General features: G+C 42.9%; 2 protein-coding genes across 2 annotated transcripts in view; one reads left to right on the top strand and one right to left on the bottom strand.

Moving 5' to 3' along the window:
* Positions 1–16213, bottom strand: part of LOC137082111 (Fc receptor-like protein 5) — a 38077-nt gene extending 21864 nt beyond the window's left edge. The window contains exon 1 of the mRNA XM_067447694.1: positions 16078–16213. Coding sequence (XP_067303795.1) covers positions 16078–16213 — 136 coding nt within the window. The remainder of the gene's footprint in view (positions 1–16077) is intronic.
* Positions 16214–21476: 5263 nt separating this feature from the next.
* LOC137080044 (histone H2B-like) lies at positions 21477–21931 on the top strand. The gene has a single exon (XM_067447555.1). The coding sequence runs from the start codon at positions 21477–21479 to the stop codon at positions 21849–21851; it is 375 nt and encodes a 124-aa protein (XP_067303656.1). The 3' UTR covers positions 21852–21931.
* Positions 21932–22162: the final 231 nt, after the last annotated feature.

Raw genomic sequence — 22162 nt, 5'->3', positions numbered from 1 at the left:
TGTATAGTATATCATTTGTTTTGAATACATGCTAATGTAATTTATATCTTTTAGTTTGCCAAGAGATTTAAAGCACCTTTTTTTGAAGAGTGTGAGGACGTGCTCTAGTACGTAAGAAAGATTCATGATTGAATCTGGAAATAAAGCTAAATAACTGAAAAAAATGAGAATTAGTCCTCAGATATGTCCATAATTTATAGCAAACAATCTAGCATGAATTAGATCTCAAAATAATTAATTAAAATATGTTTTTACTCCACCACCTGCGTGACATCATTAAGTTAACCAACGTGTAACGACAGATTTGTGACAATATGGTTTTGGGAAAAAAGTTGTGACTAGCTAGCTGATTTCTTCAACGATTCATTGAAATATAGTAGTTCAGCAGTGAGTTTGGTCGTTGTTCAGGAAATGCACCCCTGTTTGGTTGTAGCGTAAGATCATTTTCACACCTATTGCTCTTGGGCCGAAATAGTTCATACGTCAACACCACATGATCTCAGTTCCCACCCAAAAACAAACCATATTCAGACCACATCATTTGAATGTGTCGGCCGCTTGAAGTGCTCAAACAAACAAGTGTGTGAAACCTTCAAACCACATTTAAAATCTATTAATATATCTGCAATATATCAAAATGAACATTTAAAGAGATATAGCTCAAGTATAGTTTTACATCAAGACATTTCTCAAAATAAAATGTATCAGCTTTGCAAAATATCAATAAATAAATCTGTATCTCATGACGCTGAGACCAACTGGCTAAAAATAACTGAGAAGAGTCTCAGAAAAGAGAAGTTAGTTCTGAGAAAAGCTCGAGCATCATTTGTTGATAAACTGTGTCCATGACAATGAAATTAAAGTGTCCAAATAGTTTTAGTAATCATTTTTCAAGAGAATGAGAAGTGATAGAGAAGCTGATTGTGTGTTCAGTCACTGTTCTCAAGCTCTCTGAGCCTCTGATGGAGAGTTTATTTAAAGATACAGCATCATTCAACACTAACTCATATCAACACACACACATCGGATTCATCTCAACTACTAGACAAGAGAAGAAACAGTATTACAGCAAAAACTAGCAGAAATAATACAATAAGCAGTGAGACTGTGGGTTCATAGACTCTCCTTCACAACAATCATTCTTTTATCTTGTCTTCATCTGAATACAGTGAATTAAAAAGAGAAAACTAAACAGAAGATATGACAGAATATGATCAAATACTCACAGATGAGAGGCAGTGCACCGGAGCCCATACTGTCTCATCAATCGACTGTTTTCTGTGTGCTAAAACAGACACTTCCTGTGTTTGAAGAAGAGACGAGGGAGGAGGTGACAAGAAGTTCTGATGCTGATCATTCTCACTGTTATTTTATAGACCTTTGTAAATGTCAACAGACAGAGCTCAACTGCACTTTGTTGCCAAGTCCTCATTTTTTCCGCAGTTGTTTTCTATGTCCGCGGGTTGAAGTGACTATTATGTGATATATAGACCCATGAGTGCGAATTTTAGCAGCAACCTTGCCAAAATAACACACATTTTACCCCCCAAACACCTCCCCCCCCCAGAGAACCCCCCGAGAAGTTTAGGGCTAGTAGTTGGCGGATTTTGTTGTAAAAACTTGGCAACCCTGTCTGCACACGCACTGGAATAAACAATCTTTACCGGTGTTGTAAAATGTTTTAATAATTTATTGATACACAGAGTACTTACCCAACATGATCATCATTTCTGAGAGAAATAGTGAAGGTGATGCCGATACGAACAAGCTCTCCGTTTAGGATCTGAGTAAATATAATCCAAGCCCCTTTGATGATGTGATGATTACGTTACTGTTGATCATCTGTCCATCATTGTCTAAAGCCCGCCCTGATGATTTCATTGGTCCGAACAGTTTCTGTTCGGAGATAATTACTCCTCTATGGAGCAATGCCAGACCGAATTGCCCGACCTAAAAATGTTGTGGGCGGGGCTAAATGCGGCTGGCATCCAGGCTACGTCATTACTGAAATGTTGATGGTTCTGATTGGCTCAGAGACAATGCACAGTCATGGTAAATTTCCACTCATGTCAGTTAATCTGATGCACGTTTCCACTGACGTGTCACTTGTTGACGCTTTCACCCCGGAATTAGGCCTGCAGTGAACTTCCAGATCTGAAGCAGGGTATGATATGAAGTGGGTATGATATGAAGTGGGTATAATTTATGATGTTTTGAAGTCATTAAAGCGGGGGTGAAACACTCAGTTTCAGTCAATCCCATGTCAATTTTGAGTACCTATAGAGTAGTATTGCATCCTTCATATCTCCGAAAAGTCTTTCGTTTTATTATATTTATAAAAGAAATATGGGCTGTACCGAGTCTTTCCGGAAAACACCGAGCGCCTGGAGGCGCATCGTGTGGGCGGAGCTAAAGAATGACGAGTGCGCAAAGCGGTGACGTCCTCAAGCGTGGAGAAACCCAATGTCTATCGATCTCAGCTAATAGATATATGATCCAGAATCATTCGGAGGCTGAAATAAATTGAACAGGAGAAACAGCAACAGCAGGACGTCCGTCTCTGTGGTATGGACTGTATTTAGTGGCCTGTCAACATTTGTGTGTGTTTACTCGCAGTTTATGAGGACATGATTCGGTTTATGGACTATTGTATGCGACTAAACCTTAGCAGTAGCAAGCAAAACGGTTTTGCACATCAGACTCATGTAACGTTATACAGAGAACAGCAATGGAGTCCGTTAGCGCATTTGAATGACGAAGCACGCGATCGTGTCGTTTACTGATGTTTACTCACGCGACGATAGCCGACAGCACAGACATTTGAAGCAGTTTTACTCACCGGCTGCTTCCAAAGCAGGACCGAACCTTTATCGCTGGGACCGCTCCGTCAAAAACACACTTCTTTGGTATGATTTGGTGAAGTCCTGAAAGCAGTGACCGTGGAAATTCACTTTGAGACGCGACTGAAGCGATGCTGTGAAGCTTCCCGTCATTTCTGCGTTCAAATCGGTTCAAATGCAGCGCTGCCTTCCCGGAATGCTGTGCTGAAGCGTTGAAGTCGCTTGATGTCAAAGTGGAGGAATGAAGTGGAGCGCAGCGCGGACTATAACCGACATTAGTGTTCACGGACGACTGGATCTCCAGCTGAGAGAGTGTTTATGGGCGTGCATTTCCTCTCTCGCTCTAGTCACGCGCGCGCGCACACGGATGGGACTCCAAGTCTTTAACAGTGTAAAAAGCTCAGTATACATGAAACAGCATTTCACCCCCCCCCCCTTAATAATAAGAATATATGATGTTTTATCCTTTGAAGATGGAGAAATAATAATACTTCATGTTTATGACGGAGAGTTTTGAAGTGGGTGTTATCAGGACCCTCCTCCTCCTCCTCCTCCTCCTCCTCCTCCTCCTCCTCCTCCTCCTCTTCTTCCTCCTCCTCCTCCTCCTCCTCCTCCTCCTCTTCTTCCTCCTCATCCTCCTCCTCCTCCTCCTCCTCCTCCTCCTCCTCCTCCTCTTCCTCCTCCTCCTCCCCCTCCTCCCCTCCTCCTCCTCCTCCTCTTCCTCTTCCTCCTCCTCCTCCTCCTCCTCCTCCTCCTCCTCCTCCTCCTCCTCCTCCTACTCTCGTCCTCCTCCTCTCCTCCTCCTCCTCCTCCTCCTCCTCCTCCTCCTCCTCCTCCTCCCCTCCCCCTCCTCCTCCCCTCCTCCTCCTCCTCCCCTCCCCCTCCTCCTCCCCTCCCCCTCCTCCAAGCCTTCTGTTCTTTTCAAATAATATAAACGAAAATCTACCCCACAAAAGTTGGATGTTTATAAAATAGTTTAATAAAAAACAATAATGAATAAAAAAAATCCTGAATCAACCATTTCAGTTTTAAATAAAATGTCACAAAAATACCACATTTAAAAACACACTACTATTAAAAAATAGCACTCAGTTAAATCTGTATAGAGTTGAAGGAAAAAAACACTACTCATATAATTTATAAGCTGTTTTGCCCATGGGTCAAATTTTGATCAGGGGAATACCTGAAACACACACACACACACAAACACACACACACACACACACACACACACACACACACACACACACACACACACACACACACACACACACACACACACACACACACACGGTAATAGGTTCTATAAAATTAACTTTTCTCTATTTTAAATGAATAATAACAAATATGTTACTAAAATTATTTAAACACTTTTAGTTATAGTTTTAGCTAAATATAATAATAAATATAAAAAATAAATAAATATTAAAATACCTTTCATTTTAAGAGCGTTGAAGACGATAAAAAGCAAATAGTTTATGATCCTCGGATCCTCCAGGGTCCTCCAGTATGAAACGAAGATCCTCTCAGACCCTCTCTGGATGCGAGCGGTCAGGGGCGTCGGACTGGGGGGATAAAGGGTACAGAGTAACCGGGGCCTGAGGCAGAGGGGGGCCCTTAGAAGTCAGTTTTCTATACAAACACATACATGGTACGGGGCCCAGCGAGATGGTTTGTACCCAGGGCCCAAAATTTGGTGCTACGCCGATGCGAGCGGTTACAGCTGAGACGCTCCATCATGTCACAGCACATGTTAAGTTAGTCAACGCCTTTCCAGAGCCAATATTTGGTTTGTACTAATTTTCTTTCAAAAGTATAATCTTTAAAGTTTAAATGAGATCTAAATCCAATCTTTAAAGTTTGAATAAAGTCGTATCTTCTTTATCTTGCTCTAAGACATCAGTATAACATCTGATGCCACATTGTAGGAATGATTTTCCTTAAATTCAACCTAAAGTATATTCCCACTGAGGCTTTTACTAAAATTGTCTGTTCAAAAACTTTAGCTTGTTTAGAATTTTAAATCTTAGATCTTATTTCTACAAATATTCAAAGCCGGTCTTAAACTATTAGCCTTGGATGAACCCCATGCTATAAAACACAAAGTTGGCAAAGTTTGTCCTCCTCTGTGGTCAAAGACACAGCATAAGTAAAGTTTAATTTAAAGAATATTTAATTTTACTCTTCTCTAAGCATGATCTTACTTTAAACTTGAAATAATAACCGGTCATATCTTATACTACTACAATAGTCAAACATTTTATGGTCGTTGTGATCTAGGATTGTAAGTTGTACATGATTTTACTTTTCTTGCGTCTTCCAAACTGGCCTTCATCAGTTTGGAAACATACCCTTATCAGAAAATATACTATCAGTTATCTACTCAAAATGCGTAGAGTTTTGGAAATGTAACAGTTTGTCTGTTGGTCAGCATGAACAGACTTTGGAGAGAGCGGATGACGCTAGCAGGAGATTGCCCTTTGACCCCAACAGTTGTGCACGGTGTTAAAGACTCTACAAGGTAGTCATTCATTTCAATTGTTATTCACAAAACAGCACAGAGTGAATCTTTAACATTTCAAATTGTGTATTTTACTTTTCTTAGTTCTACAAAGTTTCAATATCAGTTAAACTCCTAGTTGACAATAATGTTTGCTGCAATGCACACAACTGTAAGATAAATCAAACAGTGTATTACACTTTTCCAAAAGATAACCGTGCTTTAAAATTTGAAGAAAAAGTTTACCAAATGCATCTTCATACCCGTTGTGTTCGGACACAATGCCATTCATTGTTTTGTTTTATAAAATGTACTAGTCTTATTTCTGCAACGTTTCATGCTACTTTTACTAGCCTGATAAATATGTAGTTAATACATTATGAAGCAAGACAATCACGCTACCAAATACATTTGATTTTAAGAAAAAGCGATGTTTTAAAATACAACTAAACCAGATTATTTTGTCTTTTGACAAACTATTAGAAAAAATACTTTCTCTGTGGTGTTGGAATAGGCCTAGGTCTTTTTAAAGTATCACATCAGGCGTGTAACAATCATGATCCAGATCAAGCTTCTTATCAAACAAAGACAATTCAACCCATTCTCACTCCTAAGGCGTCAAAAACCGAAGCATGGTCAAGTGCCTTCTGCGTCACAATAAAGATGCTAAAGGTGCCCCAAGGCGTCATGTTTCGACGCGCTGGGTGTTCCATTCATTTCAGTGAGAAACCTTTGGCGGCATACACAGACGCACTGGGTATTGGGAATGTTATCGTCATGGTGAAATTGTATTAGTTTATAATTTTGCCATTATGACATGTTGGAGTGTATTTTTCAATTTAATCAGCAAGCAGAATTTTATTTACATTTATTTTATTTACGCTATTTAGACACATTTTAACATGTAACCCAACCCCATCCCATCCCTAAACCTACCCATTTGTGTGAACATGATATCAAACACAGGATATAACATACGTCTGCATCCACGAGTTATTCAAAAAGTTAAATAATCCAAGTTTTCCGAGGCCAAACGATTGATTTGTATGAAGAAAATCCCCAAAAACGATCAGCATCTCCATCCGCAGAAGATCATCAACAAACACAATCAAATTTCAAATATTGCCGCCCGTTACGTGAGATTTCATAGTGAAATGTCATTGGCTCTCGTAGGTCTTGTGACCGATTGCGTCATTACGTCAGCATTGATTGTAAAATGTCATTGGCTCTCCTGTGTCTTGTGACCGATTGCGTCATGCTCAGGAGTCTTTTGAATTATTTGAATGAGATATGAATGAGTTCGTTCAAGGGGCAGCGGGATTATCATTTCAGCGATTAAAACATCAAGATCGACTCTGTTCTTCACATGAAGACATCGTATGACTTCAGAAGACTTGGAATGCAACATGAGTTAATACTTTTATACTGTTTTTGGTACATTTTTGCAATAAATACCTGTGATTGTACATTTATTTGCCTGTTATGTGTTTTAAACACATAACTCCTTAGGGTAGGAGTTGGAGTTAGTTGCTCCAAAATATAAAAGTAGCCTTTAAATATTAATAAAATCATGTCTGCTTTTATAAACGCAAATAATTAAATGCGTCTGTGTATGACGCCAAAGGTTTATCATTGTAATGAATGGAGCACCCAGCGCGTCGCAAAATGACGCCCAGGGGCGCCTTTAGCGTCTTTTTTAGCACTATGCTTCGGATTTTGACGCCTTGGGAGTGAGAACGGGTTGGACAATTATATTTATCTTTCACTTGTGAATATTTGTACACTAGTATCACACTTGCCATTTTTAAAAGTCTTTACTATCGCCTAATGCATCCCAATCCAGCTAAGTTATCATTTGTTTCACCTTTTTATGTCTTTTTCCCTATATTTAATTATTTTTGGCTCAATTAAATCGATATCGATTAAAGCTAATCGGCATTGCTTCTTCCCTATACGGATACAGTCCAAACATGTTCTTTGTAGGAATTATGTGGGACACAAAACTCTGCTTAAATTCAAGAGGCCTAGAGTAAGAATCAGAGGGCTTCGATTCTCTCTCTCTTTTTTGACCATACATGTGTTTGCATCCCTGAACTCTACACTGTAAAAAATTACTGTAAAAATACGGGACATTTTGTACAGTAATTTACCGTTCTTCATAAATACAGCTGAATACTGTAAATGAGGCAGAATTTGGCGAGCAAATGAATAACGGCAAGCTACTGTTCAGTTTTACGGGATAATACAGTATTTTTTTATATTATAGTCACATGCTTGAGTCTGCTAATAAACTCATAGGAAAATCAGGAAGCATCACATCTCATCAACAGGCGTGCAACCAACAAGGATTGCCATTACATTTAAGGTTTAACATTACATTACTTGAATATTTTATTGTGAGAAAAGAAGAATGAGAAGAGGATTAAATTAAGGAAGAATTTTTGCTCCGATTGTGACCCTGCCAGCACACATCAGACGACGGTGCATCACCAGCATGTGGCTTTTCACTTCACCAATTTATCAAGCTAAATGCAAACTGAAAAAAAGTGTTCTTTTGTCATTTTGACGTGATTTATTACCGAATCTACATCAGGTATTTTTTTATTGTTTTAAATGTGCACTAAAGCAATGAGACTAGCAGTAACTGCTGGCTGCCTCTGTTTTACAAAAAAATCCTACCATTCATTGAGAGATTAAAGATTGTCTGTGTTAAAATGGTAAGATTATTTTGTTGTGTAGGTCTGTGGATTGTAGTATAAAAATGCTAATGTGCAACATATGTGGTAAGACCCGCAGCAATGCTCATAGTTTTTTGCTGAATGCTAAGTGTGGTATCCCCGAGTGCATAATACATTTTTCTGTTTTCAGCCATCAAGTGTCACACATAGAGGCAATGATACTTCGTGCTGATGAGTTTTGCTTAGTATTCCACTTGTTTAGTATTTACTTTATGCCTGTTGTGACTGCATACACATTTTCATTTCACTACATAGGCCACAATTTTTCTGTTCTACAGATATCTGCCACTGCAGCAGATGCTGAGCGCACCCTGACCCTCCCTGCGGACACTGATACTGCTAGGTAAGTGTCACAAGCAAGCATGGAGTATAAAACAATACAACAGAATAAAACATACTCTCTAATTGTTCTGTTTCTGTATTCAAAGAATATTTTAATGAATGTTGGTAACCAGACAGTTGACAGTAGCTATTGACTTCTATTGTATTTTTTGTTTCTACTATGATAGTCATTTGGGTCTGTCAACTGTCTGGTTACCATCATTCTTTAAAAAATCTTCTTTTCTGTTGAACAGAAGAAAATAACTCATACAGGTTTGAAACAACATGAGGATGAGTAAATTTTAATTTTGGGGTGAACTATCCCTTTAATACTGCTGACAAAGTTATAAAGTGCTGTCTACATTACTCTAAGATACTCAGGTCTCTTAAAGCCTCAGATCAAACGTAAATTAAATTTGATGCAAATACTGTCATAATGTCAACAACCTAGAATATTTAGGGCTATATTTGAATGCAGTGTGTTTATGTGTCTAAAGTGCAATTAATATTTACTTACCTCACTAATATGTTATATTTATGTGTAATTATATTGTAGATGCTCTATTTGTGTGAACCCCAAGAGAGGAACAAAAGCCAGCAAGGCAAAGGTGGTGTCCAAGCAGACAGGGACGCATGTGCAGAAAAAGGCAACAACTGTGAATCTTTAGTCACCGTCTTAAAAAACTCATGGAGTGGGGCAAAGTCACAGCATTATGTTCTGTTCAGCCCAGTCTCACTGGTGAAGCAGAAATATTGTCATTCAGTGAATGGATTTTATGTTATTAGCTTTAATAAAAGCATGTTTTAAAGTTATCTTTTGTCTGAGCCATTTGTTTGCCAGCAATTTTCAGTGTTTTTTGTTTTAAAATGTAAATTATACATCATCAGTTTCTAGTAGTGTTGCAATATAAATATCACATTTGATAGTACTTTAATAAATGTTATAGTATTAAACTATTAATGAAAATTACAGCAGGAACACTAAAATAACATTATAACGGGAGGGAAACACCTGACAGTATTATACTGTACAGACTATATTTTCTACAGCACAGTACTGTAATATTTTTTACAGTATTTAACTGTTGTTTCAGATTACAGTAGGTCCACTGTAAAATTACAGCATTCTACAGGTCACGTAGCTGCCGTCAATCTACTGTAAATTAACGGGACATCTCAACATGTAAATAGGAAAATGTTGGCGTTATTCTGTCACTTTTGGAGAATTTGGCTAGCTGGAGCCGTTTACCTCCAGTCTTTGTGCTAAGCTAGGCTAGCGGTGTGTGTGTCAGACAGAGTTATGGCACACACACAGAGATGAGGATGGTGTGTATGGACTTATCTAACTCTGGGGGATACAGTGAATAAGCTAAAGTCCAAAAATGTGTGTTCCTTTCAATTCCTTCAAACGTTTGTTTGATTCTCCGCTCCTCTTTTCAAATCAGTTTGGATTATTTTGTGTATAGTTTGAATCTTCTTTTGGGTGCGGTTTTGTAAATTGTTTGTATTGATTCGGTGTATTTTCTTATGTATTGTAATTGAGTGCATTAGTTTGAGTTATCATTTATTTAATTTATTTTTGGTTGTCAGTTTATTTTTCCTTTCTTTTGTGTCCCAATTCCAGTCTCTTGAGTTTTGGAATCTATTTATTTTTTATTTATTTTAATTGTATATCTATTATAATTTTAATTAGTTAACCTTGTGAAATATTGTATTGATTTAGGCTAAGTTTCATTTATGTAATATTTAGAGTTAAATGTATTTTTCTGGAGTTTGATTTATATTTATTTTGCTGAATTCATCTGGGTCACACCCCGAGCCCTGGACACAATATGAAGAAACTAGACTTCTTAATATAATTCACCGTCACTTCTCTTTTAACACTCAAACCATCAGAGACTCAATATGTACAGATGAGCGTGAATATGCTGTCACACATTGTCTATAACGTGATTTTGATTGTGGTTATTGTTCAAATATTTCAAATATGACTGTAACGTCACAGAGCATTTACAGTAATTCGAGGATGAGATCTGCGCATGTGTGTGAGTGTGTGTGTCTGAAAGTGATTTAAAAGGTGAGCAGGAGAAGGAGAGAAACGCTCTACCGATGTTCTACTCTTCTGTTTTTTTGAAAACGGTCACTTTATGGCCCTTGTGTCTTTTAAAATTTGTGTAATTTTTCATTAACTTTCATTAGTTTCATTAACCATAAACGTCTCAGGTTACGTATGTAACCCTAGTTCCCTGAGGGAACGAGACGCTGCGTCGAAACGCTGTGAGAACGCCTCTGCGTTAATGCGTCGTGAAGCGCCTGTAGAACCATTCCATCGGAAAAAAGATCGATCGTCGGCGTGATGACGTCATCGACCGGAAGCTATAAAACGTCCGTGAAAACAAACAGGAACTAACTTCTGATAAAGCCTGAAGTAAGTGATCACGGACACGCCGGGAGTATGGCAGAGCGACGCAGCGTCTCGTTCCCTCAGGGAACTAGGGTTACATACGTAACCTGAGACGTTCCCTTTCGGGGAACTCGAGCTGCGTCGAAACGCTGTGAGAACGCTTATACCCACATCGCCATAGGACCAAGTGTCTCGTATGTGTGAAGCCGAAGCGCACACGGTTACGAGAGAACCTGTGCCCCTACTGTAGATGCCAGGTCTAGTTCGTAGAACCTGACGAAGGTAGAAGGAGACGACCATCCGGCCGCGTTGCAGATATCATGGAGGGAAGCCCCCGACAAGAGTGCTTTAGAAGCAGCCATACCCCTGGTTGAGTGCGCCCGGACAGCCAGTGGAGATGGCTGCCCGGTAGCTTCATAAGCAAGTGAGATGGCCTCGGCCACCCACTTGCTCATCCTCTGCTTGGATACTGGGGCCCCCTTCTTAGGGGGTCCAAAACAGACAAACAATTGTTCAGATTTCCTCCACAGGGCAGCTCTGTGGACATAAGTATCCAGTGCCCTCACAGGACACAGCAGATTTAACCTTTCCTGGTCTGACGTCATAAACGGAGGAGGACAGAAGGCTTGTAGAGTGATGGGGCCCCGTGGGCTCGTAGGAACCTTGGGGACATAACCCGGCCTGGGATGCAGAAATGCTTTCACCATCCCTGGCGCAAACTCTAAACATGAGGGCCCTACTGACAGGGACTGAATATCTCCTATTCTTTTAAGAGACGAAATGGCCAAGAGGAAAATGGTTTTTAAGGTGAGGAACTTATCCGAAACCTCCTCCAGAGGTTCGAACGGTGGTCCGGACAAGCCCCTCAAGACAACGGCCAAGTCCCATGCTGGGACCCTCGAGTGCATAACTGGCCTCAACCTTAATGTGCCACGAAGGAAGCGTGTAATTAGAGGGTGTCTTCCCAAAGACACTCCACTGAAAGGGACGTGGAAGGCACCCAAGGCCGCCACGTACACCTTTAGTGTGGAGGGGGTCAACCCTGCCGAGAACCTTGCCTGCAGGAACTCCAGCACTGTACCAACCGGGCAGTTAACTGGGTCCCACTGGCGTTCTCTGCACCATGCTGAGAAAAGTCTCCATTTCAAAGCGTACAGCTTCCTTGTGGACGGAGCTCTGGAGTGTAGGATGGTCTCTACGACCTCGGCCGAGAGACCTTCCTCTATGAGCCTAGCCCCCTCAGAGGCCAGGCCCAGAGTTTCCACATCTCCGGGCGTGGGTGCAGGAATCTCCCGCCCGCCTGAGAGAGTAGATCCCTCCTGGTCGGAATCTCCATCGGAGAGCCTTCCAGGAGAGATATCAGGTCCGAAAACCATACTCGGGTCGGCCAGTTCGGAGCCACTAGAAGTACCTGGGCCCCGTCCCGGCGTACCCTCTCCAGAACTCCTGGAAGCAAGACAATCGGGGGGAAGGCGTACAGAGGCAGCCTCGGCCACTCCTGTACCATGGCATCCAGCCCCAGTGGGGCCGGATGGGTCAGAGAAAACCACTGCGGGCAGTGAGAATTCTCCGCCGAAGCAAACAGGTCTATCTCTGCTTTCCCATAAACCTTCCAAAGGAGCTCCACCACCTCTGGGTGGAGTCTCCATTCCCCGGGCCTCGGCCCCTGTCTCGACAGGCTGTCTGCTTCCTGATTCAGGGCCCCCGGGATATATACTGCCCTGATTGACAGCAATTTCCCTTGGGCCCACAGGAGGATCCGATGTGCCAATTTGTCCAACGGACGAGACCTCAGACCCCCCTGGTGATTTATATAGGCAACCACGGACGTGTTGTCTGTTCTGACTAGTACGTGGTGGCCCCTGAGGTCGGGCAGGAACTGTTTCAATGCAAGAAACACTGCGAGCATCTCTAGCCGATTTATGTGCCAGTGCCGCTGATGTTCCTGCCATAGACCCTGGGACGAGCGACCACTCATGGTCGCCCCCCAGCCCGTGAGAGAGGCATCTGTCGTTAGCGTTACGCGACGAACATGAGCCCCCAACACGGGACCCTGAGATAAAAACCCCGGGTTTTTCCACATGACCAGAGCACGTAGGCATCGCCGCGTGACTGTGATCGTGCGGAGCGGATTTCCCCTCGGGGAGAACCCTTTCGTTTTGAGCCACCACTGCACTGCCGTGCAAAGGCAAAAGGCCGTAACTTCGTTTTTGGTCGAAAATGAGTTATTGACATTTTTGGGACTTTCAAGACCTCCTTTATCATGTGGATAAATATCGTTAGTCAATTATGTTGTTTTTTCGAGAAAATTATGGATTGTCTGAACAGTAACTTCCAAAAGCCCAGGAGAAACCAAGGCAGAACACCGTAACAGCAGTTACCGCTCTTTGCCTTGGTTTTAGAACACTCAAACTGAGTTACGGTACTCTGCCTTTGTTTAGCCATGCGTCTAAATTAAGTTACGGTACCGACATGCAGTTATGGTGTCCCGCCTTTGTATTAATGTCTATTAAAGTTTGCCGCGTTTGAGTTACGGTGTAGCCTGTGTACTGTCATACATGTTTTCATAATGCAGAATATTCTCTCAGCGCGCTGTCAGGCAGTCTGGGGCTGCCCACTGCACGAGTGTGTGTAGGCTACTCGAATGCCGTGACAGCGTGCGATCACGCATGCAATCAGTAGGCTAGTAACAGTTCGCAATTATATGCATATATCCTACCTTTTCTTGTAAACCCGATAAAATCCATGCCAATGAACGTCATTGGAGATGTTTAATCCACAAGCATGCTGAGAATTATTCCTGTCGTTCACATCAATCTAAAAGTTGTCCTTTTAGGCTTGGCGATTTTCATTCAAAGATGTAAAAGTATAAGCTATGTAGCCTATTGTATCTTTTTTTACTAGATAAAAACATTAAAAACATATTGCAATAAATAATTACTCTGTTTAGCCCATGAATGGGCAATCCGATCCAGTTAGCGCTGTCATTAGCCAAAATATAATAGCGTGATAGCCAAACTTAACCCTTGATTAACCAGCGGCACTGTTTGCTATTTGTCTTATTTATCACATGCATTTTTACAAGATTTTTTATTTGTTCTATTTTTTATATCTTTGCATTATATATGCAAATGTTTACTCATTAGAAATAATCTTATCTTGTTCATATAATTCAGTGTCACCTATCAAACCTGTAAGTTTTGCTGCACACCAATGAAGATTCTCTTTACTAGAGGTATTGTGTCCTTAATAATAATAAGATGGCTATAATTAATTGTAAATCATCCAAAATAAATGCCATGATCATTAGATTTTATAAAGGTGTTACTATATTGATTTTGCAAATGGTGATCAGCAACCAAATATTGATAATATGGAAGTTACTGCCTTTTGCCTTGGCATGACTCCACATTTTTTGCAGACAATACAAAGGCAGAGTGCCGTAACTTCAAAATAGGGGTCAAAAGTCAAGTTTGAGTAAAAAAAAAGTGTATGTAGATAATTGTCATTACTAAAACATCTAAATGCCAGATTTCCAGTGTCCTACCTATAACTAATTTGGCTGGACAACAAAAAATCTTTAAAGTCATTTTTCTCAGTTCCACACTCCAGTGAGTTAAGGTCTTTTGCCTTTGTAGGGCAGTGCAGTGGCCTCATGTACAGTAGGCCAAGAGGTATCACGTTGGACGCTGCTGCCATGAGACCTAACAGTTTCTGGAACTGTTTCACAGTGACGGCTCGGCCTAGCTTCTGTTCTTTGGCGGCTGCCAGGATCGATGCTATGCGTGTTGGCGATAATTGCGCCCGCATAATTACCGAATCCCAGTTCACACCTAGAAAAGTGGTTCTCTGAGCCGGAGAAAGCACACTCTTCTTGGCGTTCAGCCTCAACCCCAGCTTTGACATATGGGCAAGAACAGCATCTCGATGCTGAACCGCCATCTGCTCTGTATTCGCTAGAATCAGCCAGTCGTCGATATAGTTCAAAATGCGGATGCCCTGTAGACGCAGCGGCGCCAGAGCTGCATCCACACACTTGGTGAACGTGCGGGGTGACAGTGCTAGACCGAAGGGAAGTACACGATATTGGTATGCCTCTCCCCCGAAGGCAAACCTCAGGAACTTCCTGTGATGTGGAAGGATGGAGACATGAAAATACGCATCTTTGAGGTCTATGGTGACAAACCAATCCTCCGATTTGACCTGCGCTACAATCTGTCTGAGTGTAAGCATCTTGAATTTGAGCTTGGACACCGAGCGATTCAATAGCCGCAGATCTAATATCGGGCGTAAGCCCCCATCCTTCTTCGGCACGATGAAGTAACGGCTGTAAAAGCCCGACTCCCTGCTGGGAGGGGGAACACTCTCTATAGCCCCTTTTTGCAGGAGTGTCTCTACTTCCTGTGCCATTACCAGAGCCTGCTCCGGGCCCACCTCTGTAGGTAGGACACCGCAGAAAGGAGGTGGCCGACTTCTGAATTGAATGGCGTACCCCTTTTCTACTATCTGCAGGACCCAACGAGATATATTTGCTAGACGTTTCCACTCGTCTAGAAAATCTACTAAGGGAACCAGCCTCTCGAGGCTGGCCTCTGGTGTATTTTGAGCAACAAGCGCAGTGCCCTGAAGCGGCGGACCGGCAGGGAACAACTGACTTGACTGCTCGGGGACCCCCCGGAGGGGGTGCGGACCACCCTCGGGTGGCCCGCGGAGACCGACTGCGCCCCGGCATTGCGGCGGGGTTGGCAGCGCGGCCCCCCGAGGGTGCCGTAGGGAAACGGGTACCGTTAGCAGGGGTAAACACCGTTTCCCTACGGGGGGAACCACCCTCAGCGTCCTGACGCTTCTGGCGTCAGGAACGCTTCGACGAGGCCTTCTTGGCGATCAGGACTGTCCGCAGATCAGCCCTGCCCCTCGAAGGGCTCGTCTGAGAGCGCCGCCCCTCGTCCCCACGCTGAGGGGGAGCTCGGGCAGCGACGCTCTGCTTCTGTTGAGCCCTGTGTGAGGAGCTCGTACTCGGCCTGGGCTGCTTGGTGGTATCAGCAGCAGCCCCAGGGACCTGGACCCGGAGAGGGAGGAACTGCTTGAGCGCCGCAGCTTGCTTTTTCGACTCCTGGAACCTCTCGGTGACAGTGTGAACTGCGTCACCGAAGAGGCCTCCAGGAGAAAGCGGCGCATCAAGCAGAAAGGCTTTCTCCCTCTCCTTGATGTCTGTGGGGTTTAACCATAAATGCCTCTCCGTAGCCACCAATGCTGCCATGGAGCGGCCCACACATCTGGCCGTCTCCTTGGTGGCCCGGAGAGCTAAATCAGCTGAAGATCTTAATTCAGTGATAATATCTCCCCCCACAGCATCACTACTGTCCAGATCCCTTAGCAGGTCAGCCTGGTATGCCTGCACGATAGCCATCGTGTGCAGGCATGCAGCCGCTTGACCCGCCGCCGAGTACGCTTTACCCACCAACGCCGACGTTGTTTTTAAAGGTCTGGTGGGTAAAGTCGGGGCCTTAAGGGACGATGCAGAGGAAGGCGAGAGATGGCTCGCAAGCGTCTCTTCGACCTTTGGCATCGCCCCATAACCATACTGTCTCAGCCCGCAAATGTTGCTGTAGACCGAAGTCTGCGGGCTGAAGACACGATATGATGCCGGTCTCTTCCACGATCTTGCCACCTCGGTGTGCAAATCGTGGAAGAACGGCAGGCCCCGTCGCTGAGGTTCTGAAGCGCGAGTCGGCAGGAAGCGTTCGTCTAGCTTGCTATGACGTTTTCTTCCTGCCTCAGATCTTTCAGTGGGCCAGTCGATGTTTAATCTGGCCACTGCTCGCGTCAAAACCTCAACTAGCTCCTCACTAGCAGGGGACTGAAGTGGCGAGTCTTCAGTATCGATACTTTCAACGTCCACCTCCTCAGAGCTGGACAGATGAAGTACCGGCGACTCTCTCGGGGGGGAAGAAACCGCCATGCGTGCTTCCATGCCCCGAGAAGAGCCGCTGGATGGAGCAGGTGAGGGCAGAGATAAGGCAGCGCCCGTCTCTAACCCCTCTGCAACATCCAATTGTGATCCCCACGACTGCAGCCTCCGCTCCGCCTCGGCGGCAGCGGGACCAGAGCCGCGGGGAACACGAGCCGAGGCACCCTCCTCGAAGAGTGCCCGGCGGGAGCGCAGCGTTCTCAGTGGCATACGCTCACAGTGCTCGCAAGCAGCCCCCTCGAGGGCTGCCTGGGCATGCTGCGCTCCCAAGCAGGCTACACAAAGAGAGTGTGCATCCCCGCCCGTGATGTAGCGTGGGCAGGGATGAACACACTTCTTAAAACTGCTTTCACTCGCCATATTTACTCTATCTATTTTATTTTCTCTTTGTTTGTTAATATATACTGCAATATTTAACAAAAGGGTGGAAAATCTCTGATATAGACAGACAAAAACACCAAATAGACAGACAGGTTCACACAGATCGCTTGCTGAAGGCTCAGAAGCTAGTTCCTGTTTGTTTTCACGGACGTTTTATAGCTTCCGGTCGATGACGTCATCACGCCGACGATCGATCTTTTTTCCGATGGAATGGTTCTACAGGCGCTTCACGACGCATTAACGCAGAGGCGTTCTCACAGCGTTTCGACGCAGCTCGAGTTCCCCGAAAGGGAACTTATTTATTTTCCATAGATGCATATACTAAGGTTATACTGTATATTAATTTAGAAAGATTACTTGCAATATGCTCTTTAAGTTGTGACTATGATAGTCAAGAATACAGAAATAAATAATTAAAGACATATTAAATTAGAATTTAAAACATAATACATGTGTAATTTATTTTAGGCAAGGCAAGGCAAGGCAAGGCAAGTTTATTTATATAGCACATTTCATACACAATGGCAATTCAAAGTGCTTTACATAGAAAGGAATTAAAATAGGGCTAAAAAATGCATAAGAAAAAGAATACAATGTAAAGAGAATTAAAAGTAATAAAATGATGATAACCAAAGAAAAGAACAGGTAAACTAAAACAGTTATAAAAAATTATTTAAAAAATGATGCATAGATAAGGTGCAATCAGTCAGACGTACAGTGGCACAGTGCTCATTCAGCAAATGCACAGCTAAACAGATGTGTTTTGAGTCTGGATTTGAATGTGGCTACTGTTGGAGCACATCTGATCTGTTCAGGAAGCCGGTTCCAACTGAGGCTGGCATAATAGCTAAAGGCAGACTCTCCTTGCTTTGAGTGAACTCTTGGTATTTCTAACTGACTTGATCCTGCTGATCTGAGTGATCTGTTGGGTTTGTATTTAATCAGCATATCTGCGATGTATTGAGGTCCTAGCTCATTGAGTGATTTATAAACAAGTAATAGTACTTTAAAATCGATCCTAGATGTAACTGGAAGCCAGTGTAAAGACCTGAGGACTGGTGTGATATGGTCATATTTTCTGGTTCTGCTCAGAATCCTGGCAGCAGCGTTCTGTATGAGCTGCAGCTGTCTAATGGTCTTTTTGGGAAGGCCAGTGAGAAGGCCATTACAATAGTCCACCCTACTGGTGATGAAAGCGTGAACCAGTTTCTCTAAGTCTTGCCTGGAGACAAAACATCTAATCCTTGCAATATTTTTCAGATGATAGTATGCTGATTTAGTTATTGCTTTGACATGACTACTGAAACTCAGGTCTGACTCCAAAATCACACCAAGATTCCTGACTTGATTTTTTGTTATCAGACCTTTAGCCTCAAGATACGCGTTCACCTTGAGAATTTCATCTTTGTTTCCAAATGTAGTGATTTCGGTTTTGTCTTTGTTTAACTGAAGATAGTTTTGGCACATCCAGTTGTTAACTTCATCAATGCATTTGCACAGCGAGTCAATGGGGCTGTAGTCATTAGGTGACAGTGCTAAGTAGAGCTGGGTGTCGTCAGCATAGCTGTGGTAAGCAATATTGTTCTTTTTCATTATTTGGCTCAGTGGCAGCATATACAGGTTAAACAGGAGAGGTGCTAGAATTGACCCTTGTGGGACTCCGCATGTCATGGACGTCCACTCAGACTTATGGTCTCCTATACTCACATAATAACCTCTCCCTTCTAAGTATGATCTGAACCATCTGAGGACCATCCCAGAAAGCCCGACCCAGTTTTCCAGCCTGTCTAGAAGTATGTTGTGGTCAACAGTGTCGAATGCAGCACTGAGATCGAGTAGAACCAGAATTGATGTTTTGCCTGTATCAGTATTCAAGCGAATATCATTTATAATCTTTATGAGCGCTGTCTCTGTGCTGTGATGCGGTCGGAAACCAGATTGAAAATTGTCAAAGAATCCGTTTGAGTTTAAGAATTTGTTTAGTTGATTGAAAACAACTTTTTCGATGATTTTGCCTATGAAGGGGAGATTTGAGATTGGTCTGTAGTTGCTCAGTATGGAGTTATCTAGATTTCTCTTTTTCAGAAGAGGCTTAACTATTGCAGTTTTAAGGGCGGTTGGAAAAGTCCCGTAGAGAAGTGAGGAGTTCACCACTTCTAGGAGATCTGCTTCCAAACAGTTAAACACACTTTTGAAAAAAGAAGTGGGGAGTGTGTCTAGGGCACAGTTTGATGTTTTAAGATGCTGTACTGTGTCTTCTAAAATTTTACCGTCAATTGTTTTGAAATCAGACATAGTAATTTTCCGAGGGTTTGGTCTGATCTGACTGACCCCAGAGCAACTAGAGGATGTGCTGATCACCTTTCTGATATTTTTGATTTTCTCCGAGAAGAAGGAAGCAAACTCACTGCATTTGCTGTCTGAGAGCATTTCTCTGGGAATGTGACTCGGGGGGTTTGTTAGTCTGTCTACAGTAGCAAAAAGAGTGCGCGTGTTGTTTATGTGTTTGTTTATAATATTTGAGAAGAAGGTCTGTCTAGCTTTGCCTAGTTCAACATTGAAAGCATGAAGGCTGTCTTTATAGATGTTATAATGGACTACAAGTTTTGTCTTCCGCCACTTTCGTTCAGATTTTCTGCATTGTCTTTTCATTATTTGAACTGCTGTTGAGTTTCTCCATGGTGCCTTTTGTTTGCAACTCTTTTTCCTGACTTTCAGAGGGGCAATATCATCCATTACACTCTTAACTTTTGAGTTAAAGGAGTCAAGGAGAAAATCAACAGAGTCTGCAGATATGCTTGGTTTTAGAGATAAAGCCTTCATAAACAGCGCATTAGTGTTCTCATTTAAGCATCTCTTTTTGACAGAGACAGATCTAGCTTCAATGGGAGGAGTGATTGATATGTCAAAGAAAATACAGAAATGATCAGACAGTGCCACATCCTTAATAACAATCGATGAAATGTTTAGACCCTTACTGATAAGTAAATCTAGGGTGTGTCCACGATTGTGTGTGGGTCCATTTACATGCTGTGTCAAATCAAAAGTGTTAAGAACAGTCATGAGCTCTTTTGTTGTACTGGATTCAATATTATCTATGTGAATGTTAAAATCCCCAGCAATAGCAAAACAGTCGAACTCTGAGGAAATTATTGATAACAGTTCTGTAAATTCCTCAATAAAGGCTGGAGAGTACTTTGGAGGCCTGTAAACAATGATAAGCAGGATGCGTGGAGAACCTTTTAACACAATACCCAGATATTCTAGAGACAAATAGTCACCAAATGATACTTGCTTACATTGAAAGACATCTTTAAAAAGAGCAGCAACACCCCCACCTCTCCTAACAGCTCTGCAAACACTCATAAAAGTAAAGTTAGGAGGGGCTGCTTCATTTAGGACTGTTGCACTACAGTTTTCTTCTAGCCACGTTTCATTTAGAAGCAAAAAATATTTAATATTTAATTTTAATATAATTTTTTTTTCTTCTTCCCATTGATGCTTCACAGTCTAATCAACCGTTGTTAAACCGTATATAATCGAATGTCCCTAATTAAAAAATTCAGGTCATATTTGTTACATTGAAGAGTTGTGCTCTTTATAATGGCGTTCATATACAGGTGTAGTTATGTTTTGTGCAGTTTGAAGCACATGAACATTAACACGTGTGTGTGTGTGTGTGTGTGTGTGTGTGTGTGTGTGTGTGTGTGTGTGTGTGTGTGTGTGTGTGTGTGTGTGTGTGTGTGTGTGTGTGACTCATATTAGCTCCACAGATGATCATTCTTCAGAAGCTGAATTTCTTTATTTCTTTAGAGTTTCGCCGTGGCTGATGCTCGCCTTGGATTTGACCTGACGAAGGCAAAAGTAACATATCCTCTCCGCGTATTTGAGTCTCTGATGAAAGGCCAGAACCTCTGCTTGCTGTTCACTTTGATTCGACTGTGACAAACTATTTTACCGCTTCAGTTTTTCCTGAAATGTTCGAGAAGAAAACACAAGCGTGAGCGGCTCGTGGACGCGCACAGACGCGTGAGGGGCGGGTTGAGTCTATGAGGTTCGCATGTGTAATTAAAGAGCAGCGCCGCGCGAGCGCTATTCATTGCTCAAACCAGACCGCGTTTGAAAGACTTTAGATCCGATCAGAGAGAGATAGAGATGGCAGAAACCGCCCCAGTCCCGGCTGCTGGCGCCCCGGCCAAATCGCCCAAGAAGAAGTCCTTCTTCTCTTCTTCTCTTCTGATATTAGCATAGGGCAGAGCATATAAACCCGCCTGTAGTAACGCAGTTTTATTGTTCTTTGAGTTTCTCTGATCGAAGCATAATGCCGGAGCCAGCGAAGTCCGCGCCCAAGAAGGGCTCGAAGAAGGCCGTCACTAAAACCGCCGGCAAGAGCGGAAAGAAGCGCAAGAGGTCCAGGAAGGAGAGCTACGCCATCTACGTGTACAAAGTCCTGAAGCAGGTTCATCCCGACACCGGCATCTCCTCCAAGGCGATGGGAATCATGAACTCTTTCGTCAACGACATCTTCGAGCGCATCGCCGGTGAAGCGTCTCGTCTCGCTCACTACAACAAGCGCTCCACCATCACATCGAGAGAGATCCAGACCGCCGTGCGTCTGCTGCTGCCCGGGGAGCTGGCCAAACACGCCGTGTCTGAGGGCACAAAGGCTGTGACCAAATACACCAGCTCAAAGTAAAGCCGCTCTCAGCTCAACACCCACAAAGGCTCTTTTAAGAGCCACACACGCTTTCGGTCAAAAGAGCTTTCATCTTACATCTCACATGAAGGGAAAGGAGGAATTACTAGGTTTGTTTAGCCGATGAATTACATAAGTTCGGTTCTTTTCCGCGAACCGGTTCTTTCGGACAGTTCGTTTCAATGATCCGGTTAAAAAAACCGGATCACCGGTTCTTTTACGTCTTTACGTAATGACGTCATTTCTATCATCCCGGCGGATGACAATACATTCAAACACATCCATATAAAGTATTTGTAATCAAAACTTAG

This window comes from Pseudorasbora parva, chromosome 1, assembly GCF_024679245.1.
Source record: "Pseudorasbora parva isolate DD20220531a chromosome 1, ASM2467924v1, whole genome shotgun sequence".
NCBI lineage: Eukaryota > Metazoa > Chordata > Actinopteri > Cypriniformes > Gobionidae > Pseudorasbora > Pseudorasbora parva.
The sequence above is the reverse complement of the archived record's forward strand: the minus strand, read 5'-3'. Positions and strand labels throughout refer to the sequence as shown.

Excerpts from the sequence above, each read along its gene's own strand:
- LOC137080044 (XM_067447555.1), top strand. The coding sequence starts at position 21,477 with ATGCCGGAGCCAGCGAAGTCCGCGCCCAAGAAGGGCTCGAAGAAGGCC.